Here is a 14,493-nt window from a genome sequence, read left to right on the forward strand (position 1 = left end):
GTTTTCCCCTTCCAGCATGGGTATGCTGGGGACTGAACTCAGGACCCCGGGCTAGGCAGCAGGACCTTTACTGTCCAGCCATCACACTGGCCTGAGCCCCACATTTTTGGACAGACACTCCACCCATAACAAAACTTAGTGGTCACTCCTTTTGTCATTTTTTCCTTTCCAAACTGAGATCATATATCTTTTCAAAAAACTCTGAGTCTCTTTTGAAAAAGTCACACTGTATAGCCACATTGGAAACTCTTTGCAGAGCCTCTAAAGAGAAGGCTTTAGGTTTTTGTTACTGCACTATAACCTTAGCTGAAGACAGCAATTTCTCCCTCTCAATGAGCCCACTGTACTTGCTGAACATCTAGAGTAGTAGAAGTTATCAAAAAGCCTGTTTGGAAAACCAAAGTCTAAAAAGTCCTTTTATATGCCAATTGGTACTTAATTATATTTACCTCTATTTAAAAAAAGTTTGTATTTACAGCAAATCATTCAGTATTCCTTGGGATTCCTTTTAAATGAGATTCTAAGGTCAATAGATGCCTTCAGTGTTTTATTTCCAAATAATGACCATCTTGGCACCTTGCTAACACGACCCTCCTCATGTGTGTCCCACACTTACGACTTTAGGGGGAAGGAACTGTTAAGAGGCCAAGCAGGGCAAACTGAACACTGCCCTGTGCTTCGCTTTAATAAAACCTTTACAGTTTTCTATTCTTTTGATCATGTATGATAAATTCAATGTTATCAACTTTTTAAAATCCTGCTAGAAGTGCTCTTACAAATATCACATGAAATTGCATTACATTCATATATTACATTGGAAACAAGTAGGACATTTACAAGGTTGAGCATTTGTATCCAGAAGCGTGGAATGTTCTTCGTGTTTCCTATACTTGGGACATGGCTTACATATCTCTCTATGCTTCTTGCTGACATGAAGTCTGTTATATGTAACATTTTCTTACAGACTTGTAGACTGTCTTTCTACTCATATCCATGCTCTGGCAATTACCAGGAAGAGCTATTTTTGTTTTAAAAATCAATATCTATCTTTATTAATTACAATGGCTTTAAGATTGAATATCAAGGTTTACCTAAATGAAAAGTTGACATTCTATATACCTCCTGATAATTGTTAATGCCTGCATATAGAGATAGATTAACTTTATTGGTTAGTGTTCCCTGAACTCTGGCAAATAAAAGTGGTTTGAGTAGGAATTCTGGGATTTAATGGAACTCTGATGAAATGGTCATATCCATATGAATGTTAGAGAAACTTAGATATTTATTAAGAATCTTTTCTTCATCCAAGTCAATTGATTGAAAATTGAGGATTAGTTGTTCTAGTTCCTACGATGTCTGTACTTCTGCTGCTTCTTCTGTACAACCATTGCATATGAAGGCAGGCACTGGACGTGGACAAGGAGCATTTTCTACATGCTGCATCTTCATTATAGGGGGCATCTTTTACTAACATCGCCCCACTGTTCCATTCTGAAGCTTTCTTCTTCAACTCTCTTTTCTACAGTGCAAATGTTATTATCTCTAGCAACTGATCTATCTCATATACTTAAGATAGTTCTTTTACCTTTAAACACATCAAGTAAAATACATTCTAGTCCTACAAATATAATAGATATAAACATAATACATAGATATGCATAAATAAACATGCATACATTTCCACATATAGACTAGAAATATAGCTGTCTAGGATATATATCTTTCTCCCTGCCATTCTGAAGACTCTACCCAAGGCCTTGACATACATAAGGCAAACTGTTGACTATGAAGTCATAACCTATTCTGAAGACTCTAACCAAGGCCTTGACATACATAAGGCAAACTGTTGACTATGAAGTCATAACCTATCTTCATTTCCAAACCCCAAATCCATTGGCATTAAAATAAGCATGTAGTGAAGGTTTTTTTCTTTTTAATAGTTTAATTGGGGTTAGGGGTTAAATTGTCTCTATAAATACTTACCTTACCCATACCAGTCCTTTCTCTTTTATGTTAGATTTTTATTGCAGGTATTTACAGACTCTTATTTTTATAGGAATTTTATTTTCCTTTATAATTGAAATAAATCATGCTGGGGACTAGTAGAAAGAATATAAACAGAAGACAGAGAGCTTCTGAGCTGACTCTGGCTCCTCAGTGAGGTTTCTAGTTGTTTTGCCACAAGAAACCACGCTGTCTAGACTGCAAGCTCTTGGAGACTAGAGCTCGACATCTAAGATTTGACACAGGTGATGTCTCTTATCATTCGGTCTCAGGATGTGTTCTGTAAAACCTATGGGCAGTTCATTTCTCGTTAAGTAAATTAGGTGCCCACCCGAGATCTCATTCAATTTAAAGCTTATTTAAAACCAAAACACTTTAAGCTACCTTATATGTATACCATCCTGATTTCTAACTAGACTCTATCGGATTACAGCAGGAATAGAAATAGTCACTAGGGATTTCTGCACCCCAACCCACCTGGAGGGTGTTTTCTCTAGCATGCTACTCATGGCTCTCCCGTGTGCCTTACCTCCTTATAGGTTAGACTAGACGCAGAGCTCACCTGAGTTTTCCAGTGATCATGTTTACAGGTCCTTCCGCACCTCGGACAGAATGGCTGACTTGTTCAATGACAAACTTGAGCCTCTCAGACTCCTCCCCATGCAGAGCCCTCTTGTCAGGCGGCTTTTGCTAAGAGAAATCAACTCTGTCTCCAACCTTTAGGGATTCCTCCCTGGTTTCTGGTTTATTTAGCCACAACTAGCTGACTAGAAGGAAAAAAGACTCAACACAGAAACCATTATCAACATTAAAACCCCTCTCCTCATTCAGAAGTGGGCTGTATTCACGGGGATGACTGTGTTTTCTATTTCCCTCTTTTGTGCTTCACATCTCTTAAACACACTAAGATAACTCAGAGGGGTATTTACTTATTTCCACTCATGCATGCCAGTTGGAGGGAACTTCACAGATCACATCCATGGACCTCTGCCACAGAGATGCCAAACGCTGGAGATTTGGTGCTGGAGAACTAACAGGTTAATATGACTGACTATGATGAAGGTGAGCCATAAAGGTAAAATGGATGGAAAATTTCAGACAGTTTCCTTATTTCTAGCTCCAAAATACTTAACAGCAATGAAGTAGATTCCAAGGAAACACAAAGCCAGGCACACACATCAGCTCAAAACCACAGCAAAGAACATGCTTTGCACCCACCCACTGGATGCTTTCAGAAACAGCTAGGGTTCTAAGTCTTTATGTTTGTAGAAGTTTTTGCTTCAAAACTGTATTCACATGAGATGGAGGGAGAGAGGGAGGGAGGGAGGGAGAAAGAGAGAGAGAGAGAGAGAGAGAGAGAGAGAGAGAGAGAGAGAGAGAGAGAGAGAGAGAGAGAGAGAGAGAGAGAGAAAGAGAGCGAGCGCTTGTCCCAATGCAGCACTGTTGGTGGGTCTACACCATTTCCTCTGTTCTAGGAGAGAAGGTAGCACATGGTTTCTGCAAGCATAAGTGATGCTTAGAGGAAAATTAAATCACAGAATGATGGCAGGGCTGATTATTCTACTGTGCTTTAAAGGCAAGAGATTGCAGTCTTCGAGTCCAAAGTGGTTTCATATGGACTGCCGCAGCTGTGGTTTACTCTTGAAACTATAACCTGTCAAATTAGAAGCAGGCAAGGCCTCTGCTCTTAATGGTTCACTTTCTACTTCTACTGTCTGCAGATATGTCTACAAGTCTATCATTTTTTATTCAGTTCAACTATGTCATTTGGATGAGTAAAATATGGAAACTACTTGTCATCTTGGCAGGAGAAGATTCTAGTACGTTGCAGGCTTAAATAAACTCAATTTTGGGCTTGCTCTCTAGATAAAGCTGACTTCTGCTGTAAGTGAGTTTGCTGCTGTTCCATTACCTGGATACACTGTGCAGTGTACGATCCTGGAAAGTAGTTCCGATGTATGAGCTCTGGAGGAGTTTTTGCTTCCAGAGACCTGACTGACTATACTGGGTCAATACCCTTCCAGCTCTACTCTGCTGTTAGTAGGATTACAGAATATTCCACCCTCATTCGCTCCCTTAACTGTGGAATGGCCTTCAGGCAATTTACTTGTTTAGCTGAGATCTGTCCCAACTAAACTGAAAAGTCAGGTGTTTACTAATAACTCTGGTAGAGTCCTCCTTTCCTGGCTTTCTCCATGCTTGTCTCATGATATGAAATATTAGAAACTAAGGCATAAACTCTTTGCTCCCTAAGCAACGCATCATAAGTGAAACCATTCCCTACAAAATCACATCCTGTTGAGGCCATAATGACTTCAGAAATACGTGTTTATCATCTGCTTTAGAAAACTTAGCATATTTTTGGCCCATGGCAAATCTGAAGTAAAACCATTTGTAGTTGCCTCAAAGCAAGCTAACCACACTTTCCTAGGTAATTGATACCTAAGAGGATACTGCTTCAGATCACAGTGCAGGATGTAGGCATGCTAATTCTTTAAAGAAGGTTGTTAAATTACAATGCATGGATGTCAACTGGGCTTCCTCCAGAACTCAACTGCAACAATCCCCCTTTTAACACACAGAGAGACTACAATGAAATAGGCATTTAGAAACTCCCTCGGAATTCTGGAATTACCTCTCTTGCCCAATTGAAAGAGAAGGGGGAAACTGAGATTCCTTTTTGAATGTAAAAGCATAATAGTTGTAGTAGTGAGAACTAAGAATACTGCCGTGTGTTTTGGAAGGCACTCAAATGAAATCAATCATTACTTCCATTTTTCCTGGAGTGTATTTAAAGAAGCAGTGATTTAAAGTATAGATAGCTAAGGTAAACAGAAGACATACAATTTTTATATTCATTGTGAAAACATGTGTAGGAATGCAAATATGTCACTTGCTTTCTGTGACAGTGATGTAAAGCATGTAGCTTCCTGGACATCACCTCAGCCAGTGAGGCCAACCACAGCCGCCAACAGCAATCTGAAAGGCAGCTCTTCACTCTGTGTGCCAATACAAAAGCACTAAGAATTACCTTTGCCCTGGAGGCAACTGGATGATTTGGAAAAAAGAAAAGTTAAGCAAATATTTAATCTAAAGAATGGAATAAAATGCAATAGCAAATGTCAGATCCAGAGCAGTGAATCCTCACCACTTACAAAGAGGAAAATAGAGAATCAAAACTTAAGATGTTTCTCAAAGTTGAGTGTGGAGGCTAAGCTTCCATTCCCAGGGCTTGCTCCTGAGTGTGCTGTCCAGACAAAGCCACTGATCTGGACATGTTGGGCAACAGTCAAGGACAGTGGACCACAAGCCAAGATCACAGGCACTGTGCTGGGAAAGTCTACTGCTGTGAAACACAAGAACATGCCATACCTCCATTCTTTCCTGTTTAACATCGTCAAGTTCGTTGTCTTCAAACATTGCCAGAAGCTCTCCTGTCTGGTCAATAGAGTTGATCAAGTCCTGAGCGATCTTCTGTCTCTTGTTTGTACTGCTGCTGCCACTCAGCTTTTCTTCATGAAGATCCGAAAAAGAGAACAAACAAGGCATGAGCGTGGTCCATTAGCGGCAGCCAGCATATGTAGCAAACACTGCATGTGACACTCACTCACAATCATCTTTACAGAGAAAACTCTTGCCTCTAAAACAAGGCATACAGAAATCAATCACTTCCTAATATCACAAAATGAAAGAATCAAATCAATTACTAATTACCACTGTAGGTGTGAAAGGGCTGACTGAATCCTTTATGAAAGGAAGAGGAGCTCTCAGGTTTGGCAAAGAATACTGTTCTCTAGTACTTACAAGAGAAATAAAACACAACCAGGAAAAAGGGTGTGTAAACGCAAGCAAAGAAGGCAGAATCCACAACTATTAATGTTAGAAAACACAGTTCATGATCAAAACTGTTACATGAGACAGTGTGAAATATTAGCTAATGAAAAAGGAAGACTAACAGGCATACTCTTTTTTTTTTTTTTCCCAAGACTCTGTGGAACCACCTTGGCTGTCCTGGAACTCACAGAGACCCGCCTTCCTCTGCCTCCCGAGTGCTGGGATTAAAGGCATGCGCCACCACTGCCTGGCCCAGACAAAACCTTTTATAGAATCAAGATAACAGAAAAAAGTACCAGAAAAGGAAATCTATTAAAAATGTGATCAATGAAAGATACTTGAATGCATTTCCTTCAAAATTTGACAATTTATGTTAAGCCACCCCCCCCACCCCAATACAAGTGCTTCGGCATCTATGTTAGCACCCATAGAAACAGGGAGTCTACTTTCTCAAGTCGTTTTGTCCTGAAATAAAAATTTTAATGAACACATATACTCAGCAAGGCTGGGGATGTAGCTGTGCAAGGCCCTGTGTCCAATCCTCATCATCAAGGGGGAAAAAGAAAGACAGAAATATACACACCCAACAACACTGCATGTACTGCTTTCTCTGACATCCTTCTTCCCTTCCTTCCCCACCTTCCTCTCTCCCTCCTCTTTATGTTATCTGGCAATCTCCAATTCAAGACATAGCAATGGCCATCCTTATGTGACCACCATACATTTCTCAGTGCTCACATATATCTCTGTACACATGTGCTGTCTTCATTCCCTTTAAAAACAGGCTCTTACAGCCTTTCTTTATGAAGAGGGGTTCTTTTATCCTCTCTTCTGTCCATGTGTCCCAGCTGAGGATAGAAACAGATCTCTCCATCTTCGTGGATAAAGCCTGATTCTTCTGAAAGGCCCGCATGACCAACTATATCCCATAGTATTTATTAACTGGCTTTCAATCCATCCTCTGTTGATGGGCAGACATTTGCACTGAGGAAATGCTCTCATTCATAGGTGTGCCCTGTCCTCACGGCACAACTTTCTAAGTGGAAATGTGACAGACACGTCATGTTTCATAAAAGCAATTCTGAAGCTGTTGTCTCTACATTTCTTCTCAAAGCTCAAGCAAACGTCCGATGACTCTATTCAATCTATTAAACACTGTAATGTTAACCCTGTAGTCAACAAGGGTTCCAGCATCTTCTCATGTCTGTCACTTAGCCTGGCAAGCCTCGTTTCCATCTGTGGTATCTTGCTAACAAGGACTTTTTCCTTTGGTAATCTGGAGAGTATTTTTGGTACAGAGTAATCTAAAATCTTTATATTGTCTTTCTTTTTAACTTTAGACTTCTTCCTACTTCCTCAGAGAGTAAAGTTTCAATTTTCAAGTTTACTTTTCAGATTTACTATTTCCCTCATTTTATTTTTTATCTTTATGCATCTAGAATTTATTTTGTATATAGTTAATACTTATCTTCACCTTTAGTGTCTTTAAAATATATGTACAGCACCATTTTTATGTTTTCCTGTTGTACTGAAATTTTGTCATAGCTCAAACATCATGTCTTAGATTTTGTTTTTAGACTTTCCAGCCTGTGCCATACACAAAGTCCTCAATGATACCACAGGATTCATTATTACAACTTACTCTTCTATTTCATACTTTCCCAAGACACATATGGGCATTTCTTGCTCCACAGGAAAGCTAGAATATTTCTGTATGACCCCAAGAAAATATTATTGGAATTAAACCTAAAGTAGTATGAATTCATTAATTTTGGTTGGACTGATACATTTAACGTTTCAATTTCATGTCCATTTTTATAGTTACTCCTAATTTTATACACTCCTCTAGTCAATGTTAAGAGGCTACTCCCCATGTTAATTCCAAGGACTATTTTCCCGAGTCCTCCAGGTGACTGTGCAAAGCACTGTGATACTCATCACAGCATTAGGTTGCTCATGTTGATCTCCAAATATTTAGTAATATGCTTTCTAAGTAGCTAAGATGGGGGTTATTATCCATGAACAATTAAAGATTAGTGAACTAAGCCCTATCAGGTAGCTACTGTTATTTCAAGTGTAAACCTTTCTGGCCAGTTTCACTTTTTAAAAAAGTATTCTGTGGACATAGGGAAGAAACACAAATGATTGTTGCTACTCCACTCTAAGAATCTGGCATTTTGCTGGTTTACTATTTAGTCCTGCAGGTGTGTGACACTGAACAGTGGTTCTCAACCTTTTCTTTAATACAGATCCTCAGACAGTGGTGACCCAACCACAACATTACTTCAGTGCTACTTCCTAACTGTAATTTTGCTACTGTTATGAATTGTAATGTCAATATCTGGTATTCCACTCCTGGGAAAGGGAAGTTTCATCTCTATGTGGGTCACGACACACAGATTGAGAACTGATGCACTGAACAGTGTGCCTTCTATAATCTTCTTTTTCTTTGTGATGTTTTAATATAAAATTCTGAGTACAATGCTAACATTATCTCTTTTGGTTCTTTTTTTCACATTTTTATACATACTCATCAAACACTTATTGGACATCTCATTTTGTAATCTTCCAATTTACTTTTGTTGATATTTGTGATTTTTATTTCTTCCTTTTTTTTAAACATCACTTCATCCATGTTGATAATCCTTCCATTTCTTCTTTGTTAATTTGACATTTTAATATACTTTTCCATTCTATTAATGTTTGTTTTTTCCCTCTGTATTTTCATTATTAAAAGTCCTGCTTTTCTTTCCTTTTTGAGGTGAGTATTGCATATGCACATGGTGCATTATGCACACGTGTGTGCGTGTGTGACTCCCTGTATGTATGTGTACATGCCAAAAGCCATCAACTATCCTTCTCTACTATTCTCTGTGCATTCCTCTGAGGCATGGTCTTGTTCTGAGATAAAACTATTGGAGCTGGGGAAATGGCTCTGTGGGTAAGGTGCTAGCCATGTAGGCCTGAAGGCCTGGGTTTGGATCCCCAGAACCTACAGGAAAGCTGGAAGCAGCAGTGTGAAAAAATGGAATCCCAGTGCTCAGTACAGCTCTACCAGGAGATGGGAGGTAGACACCAGAGACTCCAGAAACTCACAGAGCAACCAGTCGAGCACATGCAACAGTGAGCAAGCTGGGTTTAGGGAAAGGACTGATACCTAGGGTTGTCTTCTGACCTCCACACTCATGCCATGGTGGAGGAGAATATGAGATTAGGTGTGTTACTTTTGTTTATGCTGCATTTGTTTAATTAACTCTGTGAAGCTGTGTTACTTTACCTGTCTAAAACACCTGGTGGTCTAATAAAGAACTGAATGGCCAATGGCAAGGCAGGAGAAAGGATGGGCAGTGCTGGTAGGCAGAGAGAATAAATAGGAGAAATCTGGGAGGAAAGGAAAAAGAAGGAGCCAGAGAGGGAGGAGGATTCCAGGGGCCAGCCACCCAGCTACACAGCCAGCCATGGAGTAAGAGTAAGATTTACAGAAATAAGAGAACGGGAAAGGCCCAGAGGAAAAAGATAGATGGGATAATTTAAGTTAAGGAAAGCTGGCTAGAAATAAACCAAGCTAAGGCCAGGTGTTCATAATTAAGAATAAGAATCTGTGTGTGATTTATTTGGGAGCTGAGTGGTGGGCCCCTCAAAAGAGAAGAAACGAAAGACAGTACCATGGCATGTAGGTGCCTGTACTACACACAGACAAGACGTATTGAGCTGGGGGGACAAGTTAAGGGCCCTGGCATGGTAACATGAACTCTACAACTGAGCTACACTCCTAGCCGGTTTAAAAGCAAAATATAACTCAGAAAGTTACTGTAAAAGATCATAGGGGAGTCATTAAATGCTGCAGCTGGTGGTTAATACAGAGTAACAAAGTTATCAGTGAGACTTAGGGAGTGAGAAAGAACTAAAATATTTTTCATTTGACTAATGATGGTTATACATACCAAATAAAGACATCTGAAGCACTGTCAAATATAAGTACTGATTATCTGCTGTCTGCTATGAATATATTAATAAATGTTTAGAATGATAAGTATGCTTATCATGAAAAAAATAATTTTAGAAAAAGATCTTCATAATTATATGCCTGCTAATTTAAATCATGGCTTTTAACCTTTAGTGAAGATAGAAGCAAATTTTAAGTCAGTCTTTGCCTAAATTATGCAGCTCTAACCAAGGTATTAGTAATAAATCCATACACTATTTTTTCAGGGTAGCGTCTAGACATAGACCTTCATACAGCAGCTAACTCTTTAGACAAAAGATATCAGTTGAAGCCAGAAGCTAATGAAGTCAATGCTGGAGGAAGATTCTAGAAGTGAAGTCCACACAAAAATCATAAAGTTACTTAAAAATTATGAGATTTATGTGTGTGTGAGCATGGGTGTGGGTGTGATTTCCTTTATTGTATCTTAATTGTTTAGTCTAGGAGTAACTGCAGAAGACAATGTCCTACTGCAACCGTAAGAGGTGGACGGGCTGTTCTAGATGATTCTCTCAGGCAGCCCTATGTTTCCAGCTCCAGGTAACCACTCCAGACTGCTGTCCCTCTGCTGCTACCTGACAATCTGGGACATGTGGTTTTTGGGATGGGCTTCTACTTTATCCACATATGAGCATGCCAGTGTTCAATTCCACTTTATTGCTCTAAATATTTCCTGCATTAATATTCAGTATTTATTTATGTCTTTAAATGTTGGCAGATGTTGGGATGATTCTAGTTTTCTATTGTGAAATATGCTGCTTTTCATGTTCATGTGAAATTTTTTGTGTGTGGACATTTCTCTTCATTTAGCTTTACTATGTGTTGAATGGCTAGCTCACTGTCTGTTAATCTTTGTGAGAAGCTTCTGGGATATTTTCTGAAGTACCTACACTGTTTTACCCTCCTCCTAGTATCATAAGCTAAAGCTCTTCACAACCTCAACAGCATTTGCCTTCATCTGTCTGTCAGTTATAGACATCCTGGTAGGTGAGGAGGAGGCTATTATTGCTGATTTGCATGTGCACTCTAGCTCAGGACACCGGCCATCTTTTCTGGCATCTATTAGCAATTCTGGTGTCTATTAGAAGATTTTTCTTTCTGCTGCAAGATTTTCTAGCTCTTTTGTCCATTTTTAAACTGATTTATTGTCTTTATTATGAAATTGAAGAGTTCCTTGCACATTTTGCCTACAGATTTCTTAGCAGAGATATGTATATAAGATTTTCTCCTTCTGTTTTCTTTTGCATATTCTTTGAAGCACTTTGAAGGCTTTAAACTCCATCAATTCTAATTCAATAGTGGTTTCCTTGGCTGCTATGCTTTTGGTGTCACATATTCAAAATACTGTCCTCATACAAGGCTACCAACAGGTATTCCTGTGAAAAACATTGTATTTGACAGTCCAGAGATGGTTCCAGGGGTCAAAATGCCTGCCATCAAACCTGATGATCTAAGTTCAACCCCAGGACCCACATGGTAGAGGGAGAGAACCAATTCCTGCAAACTGAATTCTGACCTCTGCACACTCACCATGGAATATACACCCCCATACATAAAACAAGGAAATGAAGACATCATGAAAATGCAAAAAGCAATTTGTATTCTGAGCTACTACAATGAGCTCTCAATGATCTCTACTTAGGTTTTTTGTTCTTCTGTTTGTTTTGGGGGTATATTGCATCTTGAAGGGATCAAATGATTTCTTCTCCATGTAGATCTCTAGATGCACAGAGACCTTTATGTCTCTAGTGGAAAGAGCTGTTCCTTCCATATGGAACTGTCCTGCAGGCTCTGTCAAGCATCACTGAGCCTCTCTGCGAGTCTCACTTGTGCTCCTTGTTCTGATGCACTGACCAGCGTGGACCCTGTTTGTATTGTGGTGGACTCACAACACAGTTTTGAAGTCAGCAAGTTTGAATCCTCCAACTTTGCTGCTTGTTGAGGTGGTTTTGACTGTTCTGGGTCACATACAAATTAGAAAATGCATCTTCTCCTCTCTAGACATTTCCACACGAATGCCAGAATCAGTCTGTCCACTTCATCAAAAGCTGGTGCGATCTATAGCTCCAGCTTAGGATGGCTATTGCCTTCACAATCCCAAGCATTCCTGCTGTGAACACGGGCTACTTTTGTGTTTCTTCTCAGTCTTCCCTCTCTCAACAGTGATCTCTAGTTTCTATATAGAAATCTTGTAGGTCACTGGCAAAATTTAGTCCAAATGGTATATTCTTTGTGATGCTGTGATACATGGTATTGCTTTCTTTCTTTTCTTTTTTTGATATGACCTTGGGTTGTTTGTCCTGAGTATAAGGAATAAGTACTCACTTGTTTTGTTTACATATTTATCTTGTATCCTGAAAATCCATGAATGTGTCCACCAATTGCAACAGTTTTTAGTGAGTTAAGACATTTTTCTATATAAAGAGCATTCAGATGCATACATAGCTTTACGTCTTCCTTTTTAATCTGAGTGTTTTCTTTTCTTTTTCTGCCTAAACATCATGGTAAAACTTTTGTACACTACTGCATAGAAGAGGAACGAGTGCACAGTCTTGATTTATTCTTGATGTTGGGGAGGAAAGACTCCAACCTTTCATGTAAATCTGCTACTTTTGAGTTTCCTTGGTTAGTCTAAGCTGCTATAAAGTACACTGCAAACTGGGAAGTTTAGATAACATTTACTTACCTGCGTTCTGCACTCTCTAGACCTCATGTCTAGTGAAGGCCTCTTTTTAACAGATAGGATTTGAGTTCTGGTTGTCTCTTTTTAGTATACTGACCCCATCCATAAGGGTTCACCTTCTATGATCTAACAACTTCCCAAAGGCCCCCAGCTACCCTCTCTTATGGCTTTCATGATTAGCTCTGACTTTACTAAACTGTGTATCAGTATAGATAAGTTTGAGTTTACCCCAATGGAGTTTGTTAGTTTGTTTAGATACTTGGACATGTGTTTAATAATTTTCATAAATCTGAAAAGTTTTCATTCACTACTACTTCTTGGAATTTTTTCTCATCCTCTCTCTCTTCCTCCCTCTCTCCTTCTCCTTCCCTTTTGATACATATTATACTGATGTATTAGCATACTGTATACCCCTTTTCTTCTAATATATGCTGATGTTTTAGTGTACTGTGTACTCCTCTTGTGATATATTATACTGATGTACTCCTTCTCTTCTGATATATTACACTGTTGTATTAATATATACTGTGTACTCCTCTAATATATTACACTGATTTCTTAGTGTACTGTGTACTCCTTCTCCTGTGATATACTACACTGATGTATTAGTGTACTGTGTACTCCTTCTCCTTTAATATATTACATTGATTTCTTAGTGTACTGTGTACTCCTTCTCCTGTGATATATTACACCAATGTATTAGTGTACTGTGTACTCCTTCTCCTGTGATATATTACACTGATGTATTAGTGTACTGTGTACTCCTTCTCCTGTGATATATTACACTGATGTATTAGTGTACTGTGTACTCCTTCTCGTGATATATTACACTGATGTATTAGTGTACTGTGTACTCCTTCTCCTGTGATATATTACACCGATGTATTAGTGTACTGTGTACTCCTTCTCGTGATATACTACACTGATGTATTAGTGTACTGTGTACTCCTTCTCCTGTGATATATTACACCGATGTATTAGTGTACTGTGTACTCCTTCTCGTGATATATTACACTGATGTATTAGTGTACTGTGTACTCCTTCTCCTGTGATATACTACACTGATGTATTAGTGTACTGTGTACTCCTTCTCCTGTGATATACTACACTGATGTATTAGTGTACTGTGTACTCCTTCTCCTGTGATATATTACACCGATGTATTAGTGTACTGTGTACTCCTTCTCCTGTGATATATTACACTGATGTATTAGTGTACTGTGTACTCCTTCTCCTGTGATATATTACACTGATGTATTAGTGTACTGTGTACTCCTTCTCGTGATATATTACACCAATGTATTAGTGTACTGTGTACTCCTTCTCCTGTGATATATTACACTGATGTATTAGTGTACTGTGTACTCCTTCTCCTGTGATATATTACACTGATGTATTAGTGTACTGTGTACTCCTTCTCATGTGATATATTATATGCTGATGCACTTGATGGTGCCCTGCATTTCTCTGAAGCTCTGTCCACTTCCTTCATTTTCCTGGTTCTTCAGATTACATCATCTTTAATATAAGCTCATTGGTTTTCTTCTGCCAGTTCACAGCTTCTGATGTGCTAGCTTCCATCTTCCTTACTATTCTTTAGTACTTAATTAATTTTGTGTGTGGGTGTGTGCATATGCCATGGCATTTTTTGTCAGAGGATTAACTGCCAGGAGTCTGATCTCTGTCCACCATGTGGGTGAGCTTGGTGGTAAGTGCTGCCTCCTGAGCTATCTCATCACTTACTGTATTCATGTTTAAACTCCATTATTATACATTTTTAACCTCTTTCTTCTTACTGTATATTTTGTGAGGCATAGTTTTCATACTTTTCCATTCTTCTCTGAATATAATTTCCTTTATTTATTTGAACACACTGTAATAGTTACTTTGAATTTTTTTGCCTGCTTAATCCAACATCTGGATTACTAGAAGGCAATTTTTGTTACCTACTTTTCATGTTCTGTTTCTTAAATAGAACGTATGTGTC

The 14,493-nt window shown here is 38.8% G+C and overlaps 1 protein-coding gene across 3 annotated transcripts in view; it reads right to left on the reverse strand.

Annotated features, from left to right (window-relative positions):
* Positions 1-14,493, reverse strand: part of Supt3h (SPT3 homolog, SAGA and STAGA complex component) — a 378,162-nt gene that overhangs the window by 125,929 nt on the left and 237,740 nt on the right. For all 3 annotated transcript variants that reach the window (XM_036167200.1, XM_036167201.1, XM_036167203.1), the window contains exon 6: positions 5,377-5,516. In XM_036167200.1, coding sequence (XP_036023093.1) covers positions 5,377-5,516 — 140 coding nt within the window. The remainder of the gene's footprint in view (positions 1-5,376; positions 5,517-14,493) is intronic.

Source organism: Onychomys torridus, chromosome 18 (genome assembly GCF_903995425.1).
Source record: "Onychomys torridus chromosome 18, mOncTor1.1, whole genome shotgun sequence".
NCBI lineage: Eukaryota > Metazoa > Chordata > Mammalia > Rodentia > Cricetidae > Onychomys > Onychomys torridus.